At 42.9% G+C, this 22,930-nt stretch overlaps 1 protein-coding gene and 1 non-coding gene across 5 annotated transcripts in view; both read left to right on the top strand.

Annotated features, from left to right (window-relative positions):
- LOC148519746 (BOS complex subunit NOMO3-like) overlaps positions 1–22,930 on the top strand; it is a 94,742-nt gene that overhangs the window by 39,818 nt on the left and 31,994 nt on the right. For all 4 annotated transcript variants that reach the window (XM_088476183.1, XM_088476182.1, XM_088476185.1 and 1 more), the window contains exons 16-25: positions 6,011–6,098; positions 6,279–6,342; positions 10,646–10,741; positions 17,002–17,211; positions 18,419–18,501; positions 18,853–19,012; positions 19,478–19,604; positions 19,797–19,910; positions 20,421–20,548; positions 21,685–21,826. In XM_088476183.1, coding sequence (XP_088332309.1) covers positions 6,011–6,098; positions 6,279–6,342; positions 10,646–10,741; positions 17,002–17,211; positions 18,419–18,501; positions 18,853–19,012; positions 19,478–19,604; positions 19,797–19,910; positions 20,421–20,548; positions 21,685–21,826 — 1,212 coding nt within the window. The remainder of the gene's footprint in view (positions 1–6,010; positions 6,099–6,278; positions 6,343–10,645; positions 10,742–17,001; positions 17,212–18,418; positions 18,502–18,852; positions 19,013–19,477; positions 19,605–19,796; positions 19,911–20,420; positions 20,549–21,684; positions 21,827–22,930) is intronic.
- On the top strand, positions 924–1,089 carry LOC148519747 (U1 spliceosomal RNA). Its single transcript, XR_015878914.1, has one exon. It is a non-coding gene; the product is annotated as a U1 spliceosomal RNA (small nuclear RNA).

The raw sequence follows: 22,930 nt of genomic DNA, 5'->3' as shown, positions 1-22,930 counted from the left end.
GTCTGTTAAAACCAGTTTTGTTCTATTGAGGTTTCCAATGATAAAGCGCGGCGGAATACGCTGCGATATATAAGAACTGTTAATAAATATATAGATGAAGAGGACCTATGTGTATAGTCTCCCCTGTGCATAGCTGTAGAATCTAGATAGAACCTAGTTTGGTCTCTATTATAGTACAATGCTGAGGCATACTGAGCTGATTAAAAATTATGCACGCAGTGTAGCAGTCTTCCTGCTTACTTAGTCACGCAGCGGAATGGTCCATATAGAACTTGGCTCATCTCTGTAGTTCCTATATGGTGGTCAGATTCCAGCAATGAACTTGTTAGTACTTTATCTAGCAGTAATGTACTTCTATTCTGTAGGGGAGAGCACTTCAAAACTGTCGACCCCACAACTATCCTAACTGCTGCCCTACGTCATTGTGATGTCACTGTGTAGAGATAGTTGCGACTATTTTACAATTGTCTATCTCAAGATGGCTGCTGGAGTCTGTTTGATTAGGAAATTAATCAGTACTCACTAATGTCAGATGTTATTGAAGCAGTACCTCTACATATCATGGGACCCGCCGCCACTATTATAGCGTGAGTGTCTGGACCCCTGACACTAGCTCAGGGAGGAACATGCCGCAGCCTAATACAGAGGCTGTGTCCATGTCACTTTGCCCTCCGCATGACAAATATGCCTGTATACGTTAAATATAATGCAGTATACTTCATTGATCTGAGGTTGTCCTTTTGATCCCCACTTTGAAAAGGTGGGTTCAACTGGAGCTCAAATGGCTCACCTGATAAGGCAAGGGCAGAAGGCTCCCAGGATCTATACCAGTCTGGGACAGCGCGCTGCTAAAATATCAGGCCTACAGAGGATGGACACATGGCACATCAGCAGTCTCCCTGCGTGGAGGTAAGCCACAGTTCATACTTACCTGGCAGGGGAGATACCATGATTACAAAGGTGATTCTCCCAGGGCGAGGCGCATCCATTGCACTCTGGGTGTGCTGACCCCCGATGATTTCTCAAAATGCGGAAATCTCGACTGCATAATTTGTGGAAGTGGGGGGACTGCGTTCACGCTTTCTCCTGGATAAATTATCGTTACCTGTGACCTTGTATGAGGGTACATGTATACAGTGTATATGTGTGTATACAGTGTATATGTGTGTATATATGTATATATGTATATATATATATATATATATATATATATATATATATATATATATATATGTATATATATGTATATATATATATATATATATATGTATGTATCGCTTCTTATCCTTGCCATAAAGGCAGGGGTAGGATTTGTTCTTATCAGTTTTATATCTGATACCTTGCATATTTTAAAAAGAAAGATACTGCAATTGGAGGCTGGACTCTCCTGCTGCGGTGGGTTGGTACAACAACTTCGATTTACACATACTATGTATGAATGTATTTGTTATATGTGTGGGTATGCCTATGCTTCCGCAATCATTAGGTTACCTCTAATTCCACAGATGGGAAGCCAGCTGGGATTACCAGAAGCTGTTGGCTATAATATATTATATTGGCTCTATAGACTAGAGTCATGTTCTGCAGTTTACATTGTGATAGTCACAATTCCCTAAGGCATGGCTTCTAATATGGACCATATACTTGTCTGGGAGCCTTCTGGTAGTCCACACATGTATATAAGATAGGCACTTACACCCTTCTGGGGTTACAGTTTTGTTCCTGTCAGTTTATATCTACGGCGCCCCCTTTTCGGGGGAGTTATTATTATTACAATGTATGTGTATATAGGTGTATGTATATATACTCGCTTTGACAAAGGGGCACGTATCCCCCGAAACGTCGGCCTGTTTGTTTCAACATAGTTTAGATATACCTTTTTGATCACTATTTAAGTCTCGGAGTGCCGCTATTTGTGGTTCCTACTATGTATATATTTATATATTATATAGAGCATAATGATCTCCTGGTGCAGGAGTCTGACAAGTATACTTACTATGTTGACTTCTCATGCAACTATTTGTCTAAGTGTACGTGTGTATGTATACCAATATATTCATGTTCCTCGTATGACTACTTCCTAATAATTGGGAAACACCTGTTTTTTTTTTTTTTTAGCCCTAACTGGGGTTTTCTTTACAGATATATCCCTTCTTACTTGGGATAATTATTGCATTCTATGTCTATGTCTATGTACAGGTACCTTTCTCTGTATAGGTTCCTGTACTCCATATTATTGTTTAGTCGCATATCTCAATAAAATGAGGCTATAAAGTGGCCCCTGGGTACATTCCTATCAGTACATAAAAATCCAGATTCTATTCCATCCTCAGGGCTTACTTGGTTAAATGACAACAGACCACACTTCTGCTCCTGTGCCTGAAGGTCTAGGGCCACCCGCCGAATAGGCAGGGTCAGGCCTGGCTTGATTAGATTGGTGGGTATCCAGTAAATCATGGGCCCTGCGGTTCAAGTTTAATCCCTCATTGTGAACACTATGATTGTCAAGGGTCACTGGTGGGATCCATCATCAAATATGTAATATTGCTATGTGTATCTTGACCAGTACAGGGTCTTATTTAATTCTTTCACTATCCCGCCTCTTGACTAATACGCACTTAACCATTATAAGTGTTAATGTACTAATACTTACTCTAGCAGACCGTGCTTGGGGTATATGTATAATCTATATAAGGATACACATCCCTAATGGAACAAGCTCAGGTATAGAGTCCTGTAGTACGACCTTCTTGTTACCACTAACATTTTGCTAGTTTTCTACAGTCTCTCCTACGGCAACATCGCCAGACTGAAGACTGTGCTATGGAGCATTGGTTTTTAGCCCACTGAAGCTACTCTCTATTCCCGATGTGACTGGTTGCTGTGAGATGGAGAAGGTCAGTGACATTCTACATAGTTTCTAGAGGGCTTCTGATTGCTCACAGGTAAGCGGTACCCCACTATTGCCTCGGAAGATGCTCCGATTTCATGCAACCTGACACGACATAGCCGTTATTCTCCCTTATGCATCCTAGCTGCAGACTTAGTAGCCATCCACTCTTTTTAGCAGTAGGCTCTACACTTTAGAGCTTTCCTGGCGTGCATAGTTCCAACATTGAGAATGTCACTTTATTCTTCTGTTGGGGTTATAATGGACTGTGACTGTAGCGCCTTGGGGGTTATGCACTTCTTTATATTAAAGCGTGACAGTCATTATGTTCCACGCAGGGGGCCTGGTTGGTTTTCCTGTTCAGTACTGTGAATATTTTCATCACACTGACAGGTACCTGATGGGTACCTCTATGGTTGTCCTAGTTCTGTAGCCTTGCTGTATGGTTGCTTCCCTATATTGGTAGCTCTCACTGGGTGACTGTTGCATCCGTGCTCTTTAACTGCTAGGGTAACTGGGTTGTTTTTATACTATGTTCAGGACAGCAGTTGATACTGCCTACGCACTTCCATCATGTTGGATGTTGTTTGAAGTTTGTTGCTGTGGGTTTCTTTTCAGGTCGGCACAGTGGCTTGTGCTGTAAGGTCTCCACCTGGGATGCCCCATACACTAATTCGAGACCCGCCACAGGCAGTAGTAACCACTCAATAGGCAGACAACTGATGGGGTGCCAGACATTCTGCCAGTGGTCTGGTATGGGGATTTACAGCTGCAAGGTTTCAGTTGCTGTTTTTCCCTCTGTTTCTGAGTTGATTGTACTGCTGTCTGACGCTCTGAAAGGAATTGTGGTCTCGATTCTTTCAGAGCTGCCTCTGCCTCATGTCATTGGGATCTCTATCCTTATTGGAGACTTCTATGGTTTCACTCTGGTTGCCAACCTTGTAGTAGTTGGACCTCAAGAATGGTCCAGGGCGACTGTTCGGTCTTGTCTTTTGCTCCCTGTATACTCTTGTTAGGAGTCTGTGGACAGGATCAACTCTGTATCTGTAGATTGGTATTGTTATATGTATAACTATATGAGTTATGTCCAGCAGTGCTGGGATTCTGTTGTCTCCAAATTATACAGCTTCTCATGTTCAACTCTGTTCGTGCTTGGTCTGTTTCGGCTGAGCTTACGGTGTTCAGATGTTTTCATCTGCGGTTGTTCTCTTGCTAGCAGTATTCCATTCGATTTACGCTGTAAGGTGTGGATTTTCTATGGCTGTTTAGCAAGGAGCCTTGATTGTCTCCTCTGCTCTACAACACTTGATCTTCAGCTCTTGCCTTTCCATTAGGCCTACGGTTCTTGGTGATCCCGGTTTTCGGTTTTGCCAAGGGTTCGGCAAGTTCTCCGCGCTTCCCACCCGGGAGGTTGGCTTTGGGACGTCCCCACTGTCTTGAACTCCAGTGTCCCCTAGTGGATGAAGGAGAAAACAGGATTTTGGTACTTACCGATAAATCCCTTTCTCCGATTCCACAGGGGACACTGGACGCCCGCCCAGCGCTGCGTACCTGCCATTTTGTTTGGTTTCTTATAAGGTTGTGTGACTGCATGTGTTCCCTGCAGTTGGTTCCTCTGTTCTCCCTCATTCGGTCTTGTTCCGTTCTGTGGTCCTCTCCTTCTCCTCGTTTTCCTATGGTCCTCCGTCTCCTCTCGGGCTCAGTTCTTAAACTGGGGCTGATGGGGCATAGAGGGGGAGGAGCCAGTCACACTTCTGAATTATTTAAAGTGCCAGGCTCTACTCTACCACCGTCTATACCCCACTGTCTTGAACTCCAGTGTCCCCTGTGGAATCGGAGAAAGGGATTTATCGGTAAGTACCAAAATCCTGTTTTTGTTTTGTACTGTTTTTAAGGAGTCTGATCACCTTTTTGTTATCATTTTTCATTTACCTTTTCATGTGTATCTTATTCTGATAGATATTGTAGAAAAACAAATGGAATTTGCACCAGTGAGTATGACACCTAAATAAAATGAATGGTTGGGGGTTTAATGGAGGTGCCACCAAAGTTCCATTATTGGGAAGGCAGTGCAGGCATTTTTCAAAGGGGAAAGTTTAAAGTTTTAGCTTGGCTAGAACCAAATGCTTATGGGGAGCATTGATTTTAACTGATGGCAGTGAAATGTCTCCACAATGGTCGGACGAAGGCACTTCACTGTCTGTAATAGCGCTAATATTCACTTGCACTCCATAGAGATGCACGTTAAAATTAGCAATGTTGGGCTACCCATGACGGGGATGTTGTCTGTAGTCAGGATCCCGACAGGTTGCTGACTGTCCCAATCCCGACACATTGCGGCAGTAAGTATTACGGTTAGGCACTAGAGGGAGGGTTAGGCTGAGGGACAGGAGGGTTAAGGTTAGGCTGTGGGAGGGAAGGGGTTAGGGTAAGGGTTAGAATACTTTCCTAAATCCGTCTGGATTTTGACCATCGGGATGCCACTGTCGTTTTTCTGGCAGTTTGCATCCTGACCATCGGGATCCCTTACCAAACCCCCATGGTGCAGTGTTAGCACTCCTATGGTGTGCGCAGCTGTGAAGACTGGATCTCCCCCTTAAAGGGGAGTTCAATTAGGACTTTTAACTTAACAGAGGTGAAAATGGGAGGTAGCCTCCGGCTTTATCGTCCGAGGCTATTCAATGAGGCTCCCTATTTCACCCGATACCTTTGTTAATGTTCATTAAATTGACGTGTTAACGGGCGTTAACACACAGGTCCGTGAAAAGTTCACGGATTCGTCCATTAACAGGATCGCGGCACCCATTAACCACCTAGTTGTCAGGGATTTTTTTTCACTGCCTGTGCAGTGGAGAAAAAAAATCCCCCATAAGCGGCACACTTCGGGGCTAATTGAATGGCTCCTGGTTATCAATTCGCCTACGGTAAATGACTGCATTTAATTGAATTCCCCCCTTAGTCACTGTACTGAGTAACATTCATGTCTTTCTTGAACATTTATTACAAAGTCTATACTGCACTACCATTACGTAATATTTTCTTTTCATTTTAAAATACGCGTCTCATTCTAATAATAGTAAACATTTATGGAGTTTAATCACTATCCTTTCTTTCACACAGGAGTTTTACCAGGATGGGAATGCACCTGAGCATGTTGGGGTGTATAACCTAACAAAAGGCATCAACAGGTTCTGCCTTTCAAAACCAGGTGATTTTACAATATTGTCTGTTTTTGGCTGTATTATTCCTGAATTTTCTAGAACTGAAAACCCGATTCTTAATTTGTGGCAGATGTAGTTATTCCATGCTAGAAATATTTAACCTCTTCTTAATATATCATCTTAATACGTACATCTGCTAATGTCATGTTCTAATTTTTTTTTTTCAGGTGTATACAAAGTCACCCCGCGATCTTGCTATCGGTTTGAGCATGCTTATTATACTTACGATACGTAAGTAGTTTCATTATTGTATGATTAATTGTTGCTCAGTATACTCAATTTGTTATAAATTCTGTTAAATGTGTTATTGGTTTTATTACAGCTGTAGCATGTGCTCATATGGCAAGTCATGTTCTTATTGCATTAAACTGTCCATGCATTACCCTAAATCAGCTTCCAGAATGAATTTATAGTTTGCTGCTTGGAGGATTCAGGTTAGACAGGGTGTGCGCACACAATCGGCTGCTTTTTCCTCTGGCAGCAAGGCTGGGGGACCCTAGACCCCATAGGATTGCAGGTTGGGGCTGGAATTGGCACTTAAACTACTGTAGCTTTAAAACTAAGTTCAACCCCCCTCTAACTCCATCATGCCAGTCTTCTTTAGGTTAAGGCACTGAGTAGAGCACATTGGGGTGGGCTGCTAGGCTGCAGCCCCTTGTTGTAGCTATGTATTTCTTTGTAATCTTTTTTTATTTCTATTTAGGAGCTGTGCGCTGCTTGTAGCAGTGCACAGCATGAGTGCTGGCGGCTGCAGGAGCTGTTAGCCAGCTTGCTGTGTGCAGCTATGGGGGGAGGGGGTGTGTGCTCAGCGGGACCCCCCAGCATAACAGAAGAGAAGAGACCATCTGGACCCGATGACAGACATTTTTGAGGATGTCGGACGGCAGCGATGTCCCAGTTTGGCCAAACACACGGTTCTTCCGATTCAGGGCTTGCCCTCCTTTAAGAATCCGGTAGATAAAAAAATTGAAGGTTGTCTCAGGTCCATTTTCATTATCCGACCTTTTCAGGACTCTGTTTCGATGGCTTGAGCTATGCACTTCTCGCAGAGCTTCACAGTGATTCGGCCAGGGATTCCCTATTAGACTTGACAGAAGAGCTTCACAGGGTGGCTGAATCTGTGTGTGAGGCCGTGCAAGATGGGGGTTCAGGTAGCTTCCGGGGTTTTGGCTATGGCCGTCTGCTCAGCAAGCCCATTGGCTCCGAGCTTGGAGTGCAGATTCAGATTCAAAACTTTCCTTGGAATCTCGCCCATTTGGTGGGGGAGTTCTCTTTGGGCCGGAACTAGTTGATCTTATCGCCCAGGCTACTGGTGGGAAATGCACTTATCTTCTGGCTGCCCAAAAAGCAGGGTCCACGTTTCTGAGTTTTTAGCTCCTTTCGGGGTGGAGCATCCACTAAAGGTTAGCCTGCCAGGGCTGCTTCTTAGCTGGCAGGGGGGTCACTAGGAACCAATTTGTGGGTGCCAGCTGGTGCTCCGGGGCCAAGGCTATGGAGACACTTTGTCCCTGGGGTCTTTCTCCACTCGCTCTGCAGAGGGTGGTTTCTCTGGTTCAGAGACCATTGGGTGGCATCGTCTTCAGATGCCTGGGTGGTGGGCATCAATTCCTGGGATTACATCATCGACCTCAGGAGTCCGCCACCACATTGGTGCTCTTCCCCAGGATATGGAGAAGAGGGTTGCGTTGGACCAGGCTATCCCTTTTCTCCTCTCAGAGGGCATCATTGCCTCAGTTCCAAAGCAGGAATGGAAAAGGGGGGTGTTTACTCCCAACTTGTTCCTGGCTCGGCAACAGAAGGCTCCTTCCGGCCGATCTTGAATTTTCTTGCCTTTCACACCAGATTGGGGGTTGATCATTTTTGTATGGAGTCTCTCAGATCAGTGATTCCCAGCATGGAGGCCAGCTAAATTTTTGGCCTTTCTTGTCAGAGAGGCGTATATTCACGTTCAGATTTGGGCAGGTCATCTTTCTCTCCTCCATTTAGTAGACGGGACCGATCACTGTTCGTTCCAGCCGGACCTTCCCATTCATCATAACCATGGCTCAGCACTTTTTCACCAAGATCATGTCAGTGATGGCGAGCTTGCTGTGTACGGAAGTTTGCACGATCATACCTTTTTTAGATGATCTTCTCGTGAAGGCAGAGTTGGCCTCACAGTTGCTTACTCTACCATGATCGAACGGTTTCAGTTCTTCAGGATTACAGTTGGATCCTGCAATTTTGAGAATTTTCACCTGATCCCTTGTCAACTCCGTCAGTTGCTGTGGGTGGTCTTCGACACCTTTTATACTGTGAGTTTTCTTGTCCGACCCCAAGACTAAGACTCTACAGACATTGGTGACAACGTTACTGTTGGTGCCTCGTCCGTCGATCTTGTTGTGCATGAAACTGCTGGGCTGGATGGTGTCCACATTTGAGACTATTCAGTAGGCTGGATTCCACTCAAGGGGATTCCAATGGGAGATTCTCCAATATTGGACAGGGTGCTCGGCGTCCCTCTCCCCTCAGTTTTGCTTCTGTCCGACAGCACTCATCAATCCTTCTTTGATGGCTAGTTTCCGATCATCTCCTCCAGGGATGATCCTTCGTCACTCCGAGATCGCTGTGACCACAGACGCAAGTCTCCTAGGTTGGCATGCCATGGGTTTACATCGTTGGCTCCAAGGCCTTTGGTCACCATCAGAGATAGCTCTCTTGGGGGCCCTGTACGTCCTGGCTGCTGGCCAGTTCGGATTCAGTCAGACAGTGCTATGGAAGTGGCATATGTCAATCGCCAAGGCGACACAAAAAAGCGCTGCAGCGATGGCGAAGGCAGCCCGAATCCTTTCCTGGGCAGAGGTCTTTGTTCCAACACACTCAGCGGTGTTCATACTGGGAGTGGAATACTGCAAAGAGGTCTTCCTCAGCAGGCACAAGTTTCTCCCGGGGGTGTGGTGTGTCATTCCGGAGGTCTTCCAACAGTTGGTTCGGAAGTGGGGCCTTCCACTGGTGGATCTCATGGTCTCTTGACACAACTTCAAAGTTTCCCAGTTTTGTGCGAGATCCAGGGACCTGCGGGATATAATGGCGGTCCTGTGGGATTTTCATCTAGCATATCTGTTTCCCCAACCCCAATCTTGCCTCGGGTGCTCAAGTGCATCACGGTGTCCGGGATCCTAGTGGCACTGCACTGGGCCACGCAGGTCGCTCTATACTGACATTCTGAAAATATCGTTGGTCCCAGGTGGCATCTTCCACTTCGACCAGACCTACTGCAACAAGGTCCATTTCTTCGTGAGGACCTTCCTCTGTTGGCTTTAACAGCCTGGTCTTTGAGACAGAGCTTTTAACGCCAAAGGTTTTTCTCTCGCCGTGGTCCACACCATGATGCGAGCTTGGAAACCGGTTTCGTCTTGATATTACCACAGAGTATGGAAGTTCTACATATTTTGGTGTGAATGGAGAGGGGTTCATGCCTCCAAGTTTCGTCTCTCTCTTGTTTCTTGGCCTTCCTGTAGGGAGGTTTGGAGGCTGGGCTTTAGCTTTGTTCTTTGAAATTTCAGCCCTGTCTATTTTTTTTCCAACGGCAGTTAGCCCTTTATCCTGATGATCGAATCTTTTTACAGAGAGTGGTGCGTATTCAAACACATCATCATCCACTGGTAGTGCTGTGGGATTTTAATCTGGTGCTATTGGCTCTCCAACAGACTCAGTTTGAGCTTTTGGCTTCAGTGTAGCTTCAGTTTGTAACTTGGAAGCTGTTTTTTCTTATCGTTATTGCTTTAGCACGGCGGGTTTCCAAGTTGGGGGCTTTGTCTTGCAAAGCTACTTTTTCTCATTTTCCATGATGATAGAACTGTTCTCTACAGGTTTCCTAAATTCCAGCTGAAAGTTGTTTCAGCTTTTCACTTAAAAGGAAATTGTCTCTTTTGTTTTTCTTATTCCGCGACTTCTTTGGACCAGGATGATCTAGCTCTGCTCGATGTCATCCGAGCTCTGCAGGTTTCCTTGGACAGGACCTCTTCTGTCCGCCGCACAGTTTCTCGACGAGTTCTTTACACAGCACATAAACGTGGTTGGCCAGCTACACAGCAAACCATTGCACGTTGGATCCGCTCGATCATCACTCCAGCTTATTCTAATGCGGAGTGAACGGCACCAGACACGGGTGTCATCACATTCCACAAGGGTGGTGGCGACTTCCTGGGCAATGGAATACGGGGCTTAGGTGGAACAGGCCTGTCGTGCAGCTACCTAGTCCTCTGTCCACGCGTTTGCTCGTTTTTCTGCTTCCGGCGACGCCTCCTTTGGGCGTACAGTTTCTCCAGTCTTCCCTCCCAGCCAGGATAATAACTACATCCCGTCTGTCTGTCTCTCTCTCTCTCTCTCATATACATCTGCATTAGGTAATTCCTTGTTGTACCTGCTAAAAGTATGGGTCAGTTTATTAAAATGATAGAATCAGCAAGTTCAAATAAGGTTTCATTTTGTGTACAGTCAAAGCTTTTGTTTCTAATGAGAATGTAATTTGTGTGTGCTCTGTGATTAACAGGTCTTCACCCAGTATACTTACTCTGACTGCAGTGCGACATCATGTCCTCGGGGTCATAACAGCTGATAAACTAATGGATGTGACCGTTACTATTAAGTAAGAACAACAACTATTGTAGCAAGTAATCTCTCCTGTATCTCCTACTGATTATTACAGTTTTTTTTTTATTATTTATGACTTTTTCTATCCTGATTAAAATATTATTTGGAAGAATAAAACAATCATTTAGGTAACATTATGAAAAAGTAACTAGCATTTGCGATCGTTATAAGTTTGCTAATAACTCTCTGTCTGATGAATGAGGTTTAGCTCCTGGCATGTATACAGTCAAGTGAAACAATGCATGTTATATATGTTGCTTAATCAGCTGTCTTGGAATGGTGATGTACAGGATCTGTTTTGTTTGCCGATGTAAATGGTTAAATTAATTTGCTAAACCAGTGGTTCCCAAACTGTCCTCAAGGCACCCTTACAGTCCAGTTTTTCAGGATATTCCTACTTAAGCAAAGGTGACTTAATTAGTAACGAGCATAGATATCCTTAAAATCGGGACTGTTAGGGTGCCTTGAGGACTGAGTTTGGGGAACCCCTGGGCTAAATAATGGAAAGCCCACCTTGCTCTAGAACACACTCTCTTCCCGTGATGCTGTTTAGTCAAATGGGAATGGGTCCTAAACTAGACCTGTGCTACTTGTCAAGCACATATGAAAGGATTTAACAAACAAGATTGTCTATGTATATGTAGTGCACTCTCAAAGGAAATAATTCATACATAATAAGTAATTATTCTGTTAAGATTATTTAAATACAGCAAAATAAAAGTCAAACTGGAAAAGCGCTTAAAAAGTAGGAAACATTAATTAAAAACGTTGATAGCTTTGTATCTGTTATTTGTATGCTAGCATTTTGGAGCTGTCTTTGCTGGGTCGCTAGCTATTGCACAGATTTTTTTTCCCCTTCTCTTCCCCTACCTTCTCATCTCTCTTCCGTTTCCTCCAGTCTCCTCCTGTTGCTCCTCTCCACGCTCCTGCCATCTGCCCCCGTTGCTCCTCTCCACGCTCCTGCCATCTGCCCCCGTTGCTCCTCTCCACGCTCCTGCCATCTGCCCCCGTTGCTCCTCTCCACGCTCCTGCCATCTGCCCCCGTTGCTCCTCTCCACGCTCCTGCCATCTGCCCCCGTTGCTCCTCTCCACGCTCCTGCCATCTGCCCCCGTTGCTCCTCTCCACGCTCCTGCCATCTGCCCCCGTTGCTCCTCTCCACGCTCCTGCCATCTGCCCCCGTTGCTCCTCTCCACGCTCCTGCCATCTGCCCCCGTTGCTCCTCTCCACGCTCCTGCCATCTGCCCCCGTTGCTCCTCTCCACGCTCCTGCCATCTTCCCCCGTTGCTCCTCTCCACGCTCCTGCCATCTTCCCCCGTTGCTCCTCTCCACGCTCCTGCCATCTGCCCCCGTTGCTCCTCTCCACGCTCCTGCCATCTGCCCCCGTTGCTCCTCCCCACGCTCCTGCCATCTGCCCCCGTTGCTCCTCTCCACACTCCTGCCATCTGCCCCCGTTGTTCCTCCCCACGCTCCTGCCGCCGTTGTTCCCCTGTATGTAGTAGTAGTTGTTGTTGTTGTTTTTTATGAAACAATGCCCAAAACAGTTTGTTCTGTCTTTTTTTTTTTTTAAAAGCAAAGAAATAAAGACTTTGTTATTTGGGCGAGGCTATGGCCATGAATTGGAACTGCAATTTCAATAAAACCAAATATAGTTTTTATAGCCAATGTTCCGGGAGGGTGGGGCGGTTCAGGACAGCTGCAGTGTGTTCTGCATTAAATAATATTACTAACTATACTCCAATAATTAATGTTCACTACTCAACAACATTTAAAAAATTCTCTGCATCTGGCATGTGAATGTGATTTTGTGTTATTTAGGGAGCTGAATTCAGTGGAAAAATCTGATTTTCTCAAACACGTCATATTTATTAGCTATACACAAATAACAAAAGTTGTATTAGCTATGTCTGAGAAAAGTAAGAAGTGAAAATTTCAATTAATCTCTATAGAACTGAAATCTTCTCATCGTATTCATTTACACAATACTAATAAAACTACAGAAACGCTTAAAAACTGCGGAAACTAAGCTTCAGACACTTTTAACAATCCAAATTAGGCGTTTTGTAATTGTTAATAAAAGATAAAATGTAAAGTCACTTTGCTGTAGGGAAATAGGATGATGTGTGCCCCCCCCCCCCCCCCCCCCCCAATCATTGCAAGGTCCCACTGTCCTTGGTAGCGATGCTCCATTGTCAGAATGTCCTGATGAAAACGTTCTCCCTGTTTATCACTTACACTAAGGAATGAGGAAGATGAGGATGAAGATTCTGGAGGAATAGAGGATGAGGAATCTGGGCAGGATGCGTACCCCATAGTGCAGGCAGAATGGAGTCTTGCCCAGCACTTACTGTGATTAAATACTTTATTTTCTAATTAAAATTTTTCAAAATCTCAAAAACCTTACATGATATCACATTTATATTTATCAACTACCATGTAATTTTGTGCATAGAATCCAATGTCAGGTGCAAAATGGCTGTTGAGTGACAATCGATTGCTACTTAATAATCAGTGACAATACTCTGCAATCATTGTGTCTGCTTGCCAATAGGTAAGGATAGCTTAGGCATTTTCATGATATATGTTAAATTAGATGGACAATACATTGGTCTTGCCCTCATCCTATAACCATTTCTTTGTATTGTTGACATCTGTAATCAAGCGAGCCAACGGTGACTACTGTGGATGGAGAAGGGGTGAAATGAGTCTTTGCCCCAGGTGACAGAGAGCCCAGCCTCACTCTGTCAGTGTATGGTATTTGACAGCCAATATTTTAGCAGTTATTGTATACCAAATAGTGTATTTATTCCACCACCTGTAAATAATTATGTAGTGCAGTGCTGGTACAATTAGTAGTTGTTAACGGGTATTAGTTCCCATAGTGTTCGTTTATTGAAATGACAGAATGTGGCAGCCGACAAAATAGCTGGATGTGAATCAGTATTTTGTGCTGTTACATTAAAGTGCTAGCGCTTGCTACCTTTAGTCTGTGGTTCTGGTATGTCTTCATATGTTTTTAAATGGCCCATACAGGCTCCACAGTCTCAAGACTCAAAGGTAAGTATTACTTCTATCACACTCCCTCGCCTACCACAGAGCATTGCAGTGATTGCCATAATATACAGAGACCATCAGTGACCGCTATATAATACATAGCCCATCAGTGGCCACCATATAATGCAAAGAGCATCAGTAGCGCCATATAATATGTTGTGTGATAAGCCAGGATGTGCAAAAGTTGTCTGACAGTCCAACCTGCCTACTTCCTCTTTGTTCCCTCTCCATCTCCCTCCTACATGCATACAGAAACAACAACTGCCTGTCACAGCACTAGGGCTGAGAGAAAGGCAATGTTGTGCACTAGGTCCTTCTCAGATAATGATAATCTGACTTACAAAGGTAACCTGAGATGAGCTGGGAGGGGACATCATGAAGAGTGTGAGTGGTTTTTCCCTGTAAGAAGGCTTGAAATATGTAAAACATTAAGGGATCCATCTTATTACCGATACTTATTACCGGAGGCCATGGGCGTAGGAATGGGGGCAGACAAGGGGCTGGCTGGCCCCCCCCAATCATTTGAAAGGAGCAGCGGACGGTCAGGAGCTGTGCTTTATTGCAATAGGCTGCACGGCCCCTGCACCGTATGTAGAAGGTGTAATATGCAGTCTTTAAGTTAAAAAACACACATTACATCTCCTCCTCCATGCGGTGCAGGGGCTGTGCAGCCTATTGCTATAAAGCACAGCCCCTGACCGTCCGCGGCCACCACTCAGGTAAGGGCGGAGGGGAGGACAGGGAGCGATGACGTGCACCGGAATGATTTTATCGCTTTGACACCTCTGCCAGGGGAATATTTCATGTAGTATCAGTAATACTATTGAATATTCTTTTGCTGATGAAAACGATATCTTTGATATCTGCTTTGGTCCCTCAAAGATACAACCAGGTGATGCTTGATGTTTGCAGGGTTTTTTCGGTTATATTATGCAAATATTTGTTGGTAAATAGGTGCGTAATTAGTAACGTATATAAAAAGAAAAGACCAGAGAGCACACACAACAATATCAAAATACAGAGTCTACAAATAAGGATGGACACGCAGCCATTCAGTTTTTAATTTAGAATTCCTGTTTTTTGAGCACTTCCTATTTGATTTTGTTTTATTTCACTGTTTTTAATACAATCAATCTTAATTGAAATAAGTAAAAATTACTTTTTATGTATTAAATTATTTTCTAACCATGTGCACTACACCTAGACAATCTGGTTTCTTTCTCTTTCCATATGTTATTATTGTCTTTAGGAGAACCCCCCGAATACATGTGATATATAGTTTCTAAATATTAACAGGAATATGGGTATTTCTTTTGACTGATAAATGATCTCTTCTAGTGACCAGCCTCTTGTTCTTTCCATACACTACTTTTCCAGCAGCAAACTTTAGAAGGGATAAGGTGTGAACTCAGTTAGTGATTCTAATTTTTTAAAAATGTGTGACTAATACCTTTTTCTGGGCAGTGTTTTGTCTTTTTACTCTCTAGCTAGCCTAGTGGGTGGCAAGCTCATAATTACTGTAGAGGTTCTCAGAGTTGACCATATTTGGCATCTCTATATTGGGGTGCAGGCACGTCCAATTGTTATAAATCCATGTTATTCCATTTTTTTCTGATTTGAAACTAGTAATATTTGTACAGCTTTGATACTATTGAACCTTACACAAAATACTAATTCAGTAAGGTGAAACATACAAAGTACATGACACCTATTATTATAAAGGGCAAGTTCAGCATTTGCTTAATATCAGAAATATTTCTTAACATTAATTCATATAGATTTATTCATTTCACTTTATAATATATCAGTGGTTCCCAAACTTGGGGCCTGATTCAGACCCGCTCGCAAGTGGGTCGATGGTCCCCGACTGCACATGCGCCACCTCCGGCGTGCGCATGCGCGAGACCCGTACTGCGACTGCAGCTCCGTCCCAACAGGTCTCGCTACTGGACGGGGCGGCTGTCGATGTTGATTGACAGCTCCGCCCCGTTTTGTAGGGGGGTGTCTGCACAAACGCAGGCGTTCCCTTATGAACATCTGGCGTTCGTGGGCGGCCCTACTGACATCACTCGTGATTAGAGCTCTATTAGAGCAGGAAGTCTACTCTGGCTTGCAAGAGCTGAAACCCTACCACAGGGTTTCCTCGCAAGCCCGATGGTCGCGATAATCGCGACCATCGCCAGGCCGCTTACAAAAGCTGTGGGTGGTCACCCACAGCTTAGCGAGCGGCCTGGGGGCCGGAAAAAAAAATCCCCGCACTAATTCAGAGCGAGCGCTCGCAAACAGCGAGCGGCTGTGAATCAGGCCATTGGTCCTCAAGGCACCCTAAAGCTGGGTTCACACTAAACGATGTGTACCCAGCACAATGTAATTCGCGGCGGGACCCGGCAGTGGTGCTGGCATTGGCAAGTGCTTACACTCTTGCCGACAGCGACGGAACAATGGTAGGGGCATTGCTGCATTCGGTAGCATGGTTCCCACTGTCTATATCGCCCGTTGGACCTGCATGCACAGGAGAGCGTATCGTCAGCGACATAGCTGGTACACACTGGCCGATGTGCCCTATATGCCGTCCGATCGCCGGTTCGGACGACATATCGTCTAGTGTGTCCCCAGCATAACAGTCCAAGTTTTAAGGACGGTCATGTTTAAGCACAGGTGACTTAATTAGTACAATAGTCAGTTTGAATATACCATCTGTGTACAAGCATGTATATTCTTAAAATCTGGACTTTTAGGATACCTTGATGTCCAGGTATTCAAACTTGCTGAAAGGACAGAAACCTTGGTGCACCTGATAACTCACAGAAAAGTTGACTGTTAAAACTTTTCAAAGACTGCATTTAATATTAAAATGTAAGACTTATCGTATCCAATTTCTTTATATAATGCAATATTAGTCATCGGTCATTATCCATCAGTCTCCATACAAGGGTTTCTGATCTTTGTGGTTTCCTCGTTCCATTTTAGGTAGATTCTCCATGTGGCTGTGAATTTCCCCCTTGAACATGTCACTTATCTGGTTTCTTATCTGTTGTTTGAAAAAGGGGGGTTTAGCAATTAGCATAGGAAGGAAACAAGAGTAGAACACAATACTGAATGAAATGGTCTGTGTACCCTACAACTGCAAGGAAAGGGATATAAGAAGTACAAATCCCCTTTCTATAATTGATTCGCCGTCCTTGTTTCTTCCTAATATACAGATCTTCCATAGACAGTGAGCCAGCACTTGTGTTAGGACCATTAAAGTCTATTGAAGAGACACGCAGAGAGCAACAGCTAGCAGAGATTGCGCTTCGCAGGCTGGAGAGGGAGAAAGCGGGTGCAGAAGAGGCGGAGATACAGCCACCTACTCAGGAAGTTGTGGAGGAGCTTCAGGGCCCATTTACATATGAATTTTCCTATTGGGCAAGGTGAGGTCTCTACAACATGACGTATTTCTGTAATGTACATGTTTTGGCAAGGGAAATCTTCTGTTTTTAGGAAATGTATTATTTATGATCATTGCAAACTCTGCAACATAAGGCAGTTATTTCTGTGTGTAACTCTAAAATGAGCCTGATGCTTGATAATCTGTATGGTAAATGCAGTCAGTGTATGACTGGTATTGTGTGTGAAGTCCACTAGTGACTCCAAATAAGCCCCAGTGCACCTAGAAGATACCTGGCTGCGCAAGCCATCTGCTTATGGCCAAACTGGACAGTCTGCACTCAGGTCACCCTGTTCATCCACAAAGCCCATAAGGCTCCAGTACATACGCAGTTGCCAAAAATCGGGAGATTCATCCGCTGAATGAAGTTGCATGCAATTCGGAACCGTGCCCATCATGTAAATTGTTTTCTTTGTTCTATTTCATGGTACAGGTTGAGTCTCCCATATCCAAATATTCTGAAATACGGATTATTTTTGGCATGACTGAATAATGAAACCTTTTGATTTTTGATGGTTCAATGTACACAAACTTTGTCTAAGGCACAAAGTATTAAACATATTGTATAAAATTACCCTCAGGCTCTGTGTATAAGGTGTATATGAAACATAAATGAATTTCATGTATGTACACAAACTTTGCTTGAGCCACAAAATTATTGAAAATATTGTGTAGAATTACCTGCAGTCTGTGTGTATAAGGTGTATATAACACAGAAATGCATTCTGTGTATATATTTGGGTCCCATTCCCAAGATATCTCATTATGATATGCAAATATTCCAAAATACGGAATATTCAGTTATCCAAAATACCCCTGGTCCCAAGCATTTTGGATATGGGAGACTTAACCCGTATATATTTTCATTACAGCATATAAGTTACTTCTTTCTACAACAATTGTTAGTTTAACCAGATGGATGACACTATTTTTTTCAGCTTTTGTATCGGCATTGTGAAGCAATGTATCTGAATGGCAGGGCATGTGCAATACTGGAAGTTACTTGACTTTGGTTTAAATGATGGGTTAACAGTTTCTAGCAGCCAACAAGATTTGTATATATTCTCATGTACAATAGAGTTGTGATTCTCTGCGATGACCAGAAACATTTTAGTAGTGATGCTGTTGTCAGTTTTCTATAATGATATCACTAGCAGAGGCACTTATTACCATTGCTTTCCTTTCTATAGATCTGGTGAAAAGCTCACCGTGACACCTTCATCTAAGGAACTTCTCTTCTATCCACCCTCTGTGGAGGCTGTGGTCAGTGGAGGTAAAGGACATCTATATTAAGTGCTGTTTTGTGCACAACAAGTTTCTCAGTCTCCATCAAAACATATTGATGGTCTCTAGGCAAGGTGTGTTTACCGGAGCTTGGGCTAGATCTATTAAAACGTCTATAAAGGAAAAGTGGAGTTGTTGCCCATAGTAACCAATCAGGTTATAGCTCCCATGTAGCTACTGCCTTTTAGAAAATGATAGCTATATTCTAATTGGTTGGTAGGGACAACACCTCCACTTTTTCCTGTTTAGAAGCTTTAGTAAATCTAAGCCCATGGCTCATATGTTTTCTTTCCTAGAGATGGCTTCTTCATTGTTAATCTCATTGACACTTTGATTTCAGAAAGCTGCCCAGGGAAGTTAATAGAAATTCATGGAAAAGCTGGATTGTTTCTTGAAGGACAGATACAGCCAGAGTTAGAAGGTGTTGAAATTGTGATCAGTGAGAAAGGTGCAGCTTCACCTCTCATTACAGTGTTTACTGATGATAAAGGGTCATACAGGTTTGTACATTGCTGTGTTTTATATGTAATATATTCTGTATCTAATGATTAAATGGCAAATTCTGCATATTGAAGGACTAATAAATACATTGTCTTAAGTATTTGTCTATGTTAGAAGTAGATCTTTCATATAAATGTAGTTTTTTCAAACTGAAAACATATTTGAAATAAGAACAGAGTCAGTTAAACAGATTTTGCGAAGCACTCTGGACCTCCTGTCTGAAATTCTTTTTAAAGACTCTAATAGCATTATGAAAGTTAAATTTATAGCCCTGAAGTATAGCTGCATTGAGCTAATATGTTCAATTCTTTATTTATGTGAAAACCTTTTTACATGTTTATTTGTTAATGTTGCGAGATGCTTGCGTTTTGGGTTCAGTTGCTATTCAGCGATGAATATTTAGTTTGCTCTGTAAATGTCAGTTGCTTCCCATGTGACTATCCATTGGCCTATTTTCTGCACAGTGTGGGACCTTTACACAGCGACCTGGAGTACACCATTTCTGCTCAGAAAGAAGGCTTTGTACTGACTGCCATCGATAGAACAGTAGGAGACTTCAATGCTTTTGCCCTTGCTGGAGTTACATTTGAGGTATATCACTACAGATCATTAAGTGCTGTGCAGTATTTTAATAATGATTGTTAACCTGCTTCTATCTTGTTTTTTTGTTTAGTTTTGTTTCATAACATCAGAGAGACATTTTGTAGGGTTTACAGCAACTTCCGCCTTGATGTTCTGTTGATGGGAAAAGATTGTGTTACTTCATTGTGTGTTTCTCCACAGATCCGATCAGAAGATGACCAACCTCTGGCTGGTGTTCTCCTGTCTCTTAGTGGTGGGATGTTTCGCTCAAACCTTCTTACCCAGGATAATGGGATGTTAACTTTCTCAAATCTGGTAATTGAAGCATTCTGTTAATCACTTGCAGCAAGTATAATAAAATCTGAATATAAAAATATAACTGTTTATGGACAGGGAACTATTGATAAGAAAGAAATTTAAATTGATGTTTGAATACATCTTTTTGTGTCCCTTTTAGCTTTCTTAAAAGAATAAAATCAATTGCGTGTGAATGTTTGAGTTGATTTTTGGATCATCCCATATTCTACACCTTGAGGAACCGCTTTGTTGTGGACCCTTTACCCCAATACAAAGTGGATAAATCCATTTTGTCAGTTTAATCAATATTAATGAGCAGACAACCTATAAATACTCCAGATACTAGTGACATCACTGAAACCTGTCGCATGACAAGTTCTTAGCTACTAGTTACAGTAATATCCGTCCACAGAATGGCTGCATCCACTGCTTGTAAACGAATGGTCCACTTTATCAATAATTTAATAAAATGTTATGTACTATTATTTTCCCAAGCAAAGACAAGCTGAAGTAATGGTCTTGTTTCAGAGTCCTGGGCAGTATTATTTTAAGCCCATGATGAAGGAATTTCGTTTTGAGCCTTCTTCCCAGATGATAGAGGCACACGAGGGACAGAATTTAAAGATTAAAATCACTGGCTACAGGACGGCTTACAGGTCAGTTTTCAGTTTGGATCTTGAACTTTGACAAATGACACTTTAGAGACCACCTTTCCCTATTTGCTTGCTGTAATAAAAACAGTTTCTTCAGTTACGGGTTAGTATAAGGAAAGTTATTGCTTATATCCTTATTCCTTTTTTAGTCCTCTAATTCTTGCATTTTAATATGTATTATTCTGTCATATAACTTAACTTGTAGAATATATCCTTCCAAAAGACAAACATTAGTAAGTTAAGTTAATAAATATGTTTTTTAAGGGCTCAGCCTATTTTGTTGTAGCTTGTATAAAATGCCGGCTGGAATGTCATTACAGATAGGTATCTCTTGTATTGAGATTAAGGGTAATGTGTAGCTCTTTGAAGGTTAGAGTTCTGCCCACACGACAGTTCATCAAGTTGCCCATCACTGGCCTAGATCATGAAGCATTTGGTTCCACCACATGGCAATTTCAGTACTCAACCACCATGGTATTCCTGGGACTAGAGTCTGACTTAATTAAATAAGTGTGAGTGTTCCGCAGGAGTATTCACAAGGGTATAATATAAAAGCCTGCAATTGCAGGCATCAGCGACTTCCCGACAAGTCTGGCCGATGTTTTAAAGAAGCAATAATTTCATTATTAAATGCTTGCTACTTTAAGACATCGTCCGGGAAGCTCCCTGTAATTCGTAGGCTGTTAAATTTACCCGACAGTCTTTATCGTGGTTCTTTTAGAGTCTCCTATAACAGAGCCCGGAGAATTTTGAATTTGAATATGTTAATTTCACAAAGCCGAACACATCAAGCATCCTGCCGACTTTAGACAGTCTAGATCAGTCTAACTTACTTTCAGAATTCTTCATATTCTGATGCCCTTACAGTACAAGGGTGGTGGGATGGGTGACTATGAGTATTGGGAAAGTGATTTTCCAAAATTGCCACCACTTTTATTTTAATAATGACTGGGTTCTCCTTTTAGGTCCAACATAGCTTTTCTTGTATAAGTTTATGTTCTTGATCGGATCTGTGTGTACAAACATCCTCATAAATAATGTGCATATTATGGTGTGTACTCATAAAGCAATGATTGGGATATTGTTTATGAAAACCAGCTGGATAAGTGTTTAATGATAACCTGTCCATCTCATTGCAGTTGTTACGGAACCGTGTCCTCTTTAAACGGTGAACCTGAGCAAGGAGTGTCAGTGGAAGCTGTGGGGCAGAATGATTGTTCCATCTATGGAGAAGACACGGTCACAGACGAGGAGGGGAAATTCAGACTTCGCGGGTTAAGGGTGAGTGTAGATGTTCTACTTTGTCTTGTTTAAATTTCATTAAGTGATTGCACTAACTTTTTAGTAACAGAGTCTTAAAACAATCCCTGTGCAGTCACACACTCACTTGCTGCATCAATTGTTCTCCTATTTGAGGCATGTAGATATTTGTAACCAAGCGACATCTAGCTTTTTGTGAGGCTAGGAGACTACACTTCTGGCTAAGGTCCTGTAAGGATATGTAAGTAAACATCAGGAATAACTGCAGAATAACTGTGATTGGCCCCAAATGTTACTGCTATTTAAGTCTTTGTGCTGCTGGTAGAAGAAAAGCCTAGGGGAGGTGAAAAACGTTTCTTTCCTCTTGTGGAGGACAGCATAGAGCACTATTTTCCAACCATGGTCCTCAAGGCATACTAACAGTCCAGTTTTTAAGGATAGCCATACTTGAACACAGATGACTGAATTAGTGCCTCAGTAATTTTGATATAACCATCTGTGTTAAAGCATATATATCACTAAAACCTGGACTGTTAGAGTGCTTTGAGGACCGAGGTTGGGAAACACTGGCATAGAGGGATTCAAACCTGGTCTACCAACCTGGGAGCCAAGCATTTGACGGACACATCGCACTTGGCGGCAGTTTTGAGGGCACCTCTGTTTCTCTACTGGGATAAGCAGTTCAGTTCCTCTTCATATTCCCTGGTGAGGGGTATTATGGATTGGGGATAATTGCTTTCCTCAGAACGCCACTTGATGCTTTTTTTCACTGCTTGTCTTCCATGGGACAGGTAAAATGGCAGAACAGCAAGAAGCTATCTACATGTTGCTCATTGCATCAGCAGATCACAGGAGTACAGGGTTTTGTTCAAATGTATTTTTGGTAAATGTATCTACTAACTTGTGAGAGGAAGAGATAATGGGAGATTTAGAAAAATGATGCAGAACCTGATAAGTCATTCATGTGGTGGATATGGAAAAAAAATGTGATGATGGTTAGAAGAATAAATACAAAAATATCCATTATCACCACTTTGGATTATAATTATGATAAATCCAACCTGCTTTCCTACACATAGGTGGGTCCTTCTGGGTCTATGTTGGACTCCTGACAACAGGGGGTGC

The sequence above is a fragment of the Taudactylus pleione genome, unplaced genomic scaffold, assembly GCF_031769625.1.
Source record: "Taudactylus pleione unplaced genomic scaffold, aTauple2 ptg000184l, whole genome shotgun sequence".
Taxonomy (NCBI): Eukaryota; Metazoa; Chordata; class Amphibia; order Anura; family Myobatrachidae; genus Taudactylus; species Taudactylus pleione.
Note: the sequence above shows the minus strand (reverse complement) of the source record. Positions and strands in the feature narration are given on the sequence as shown.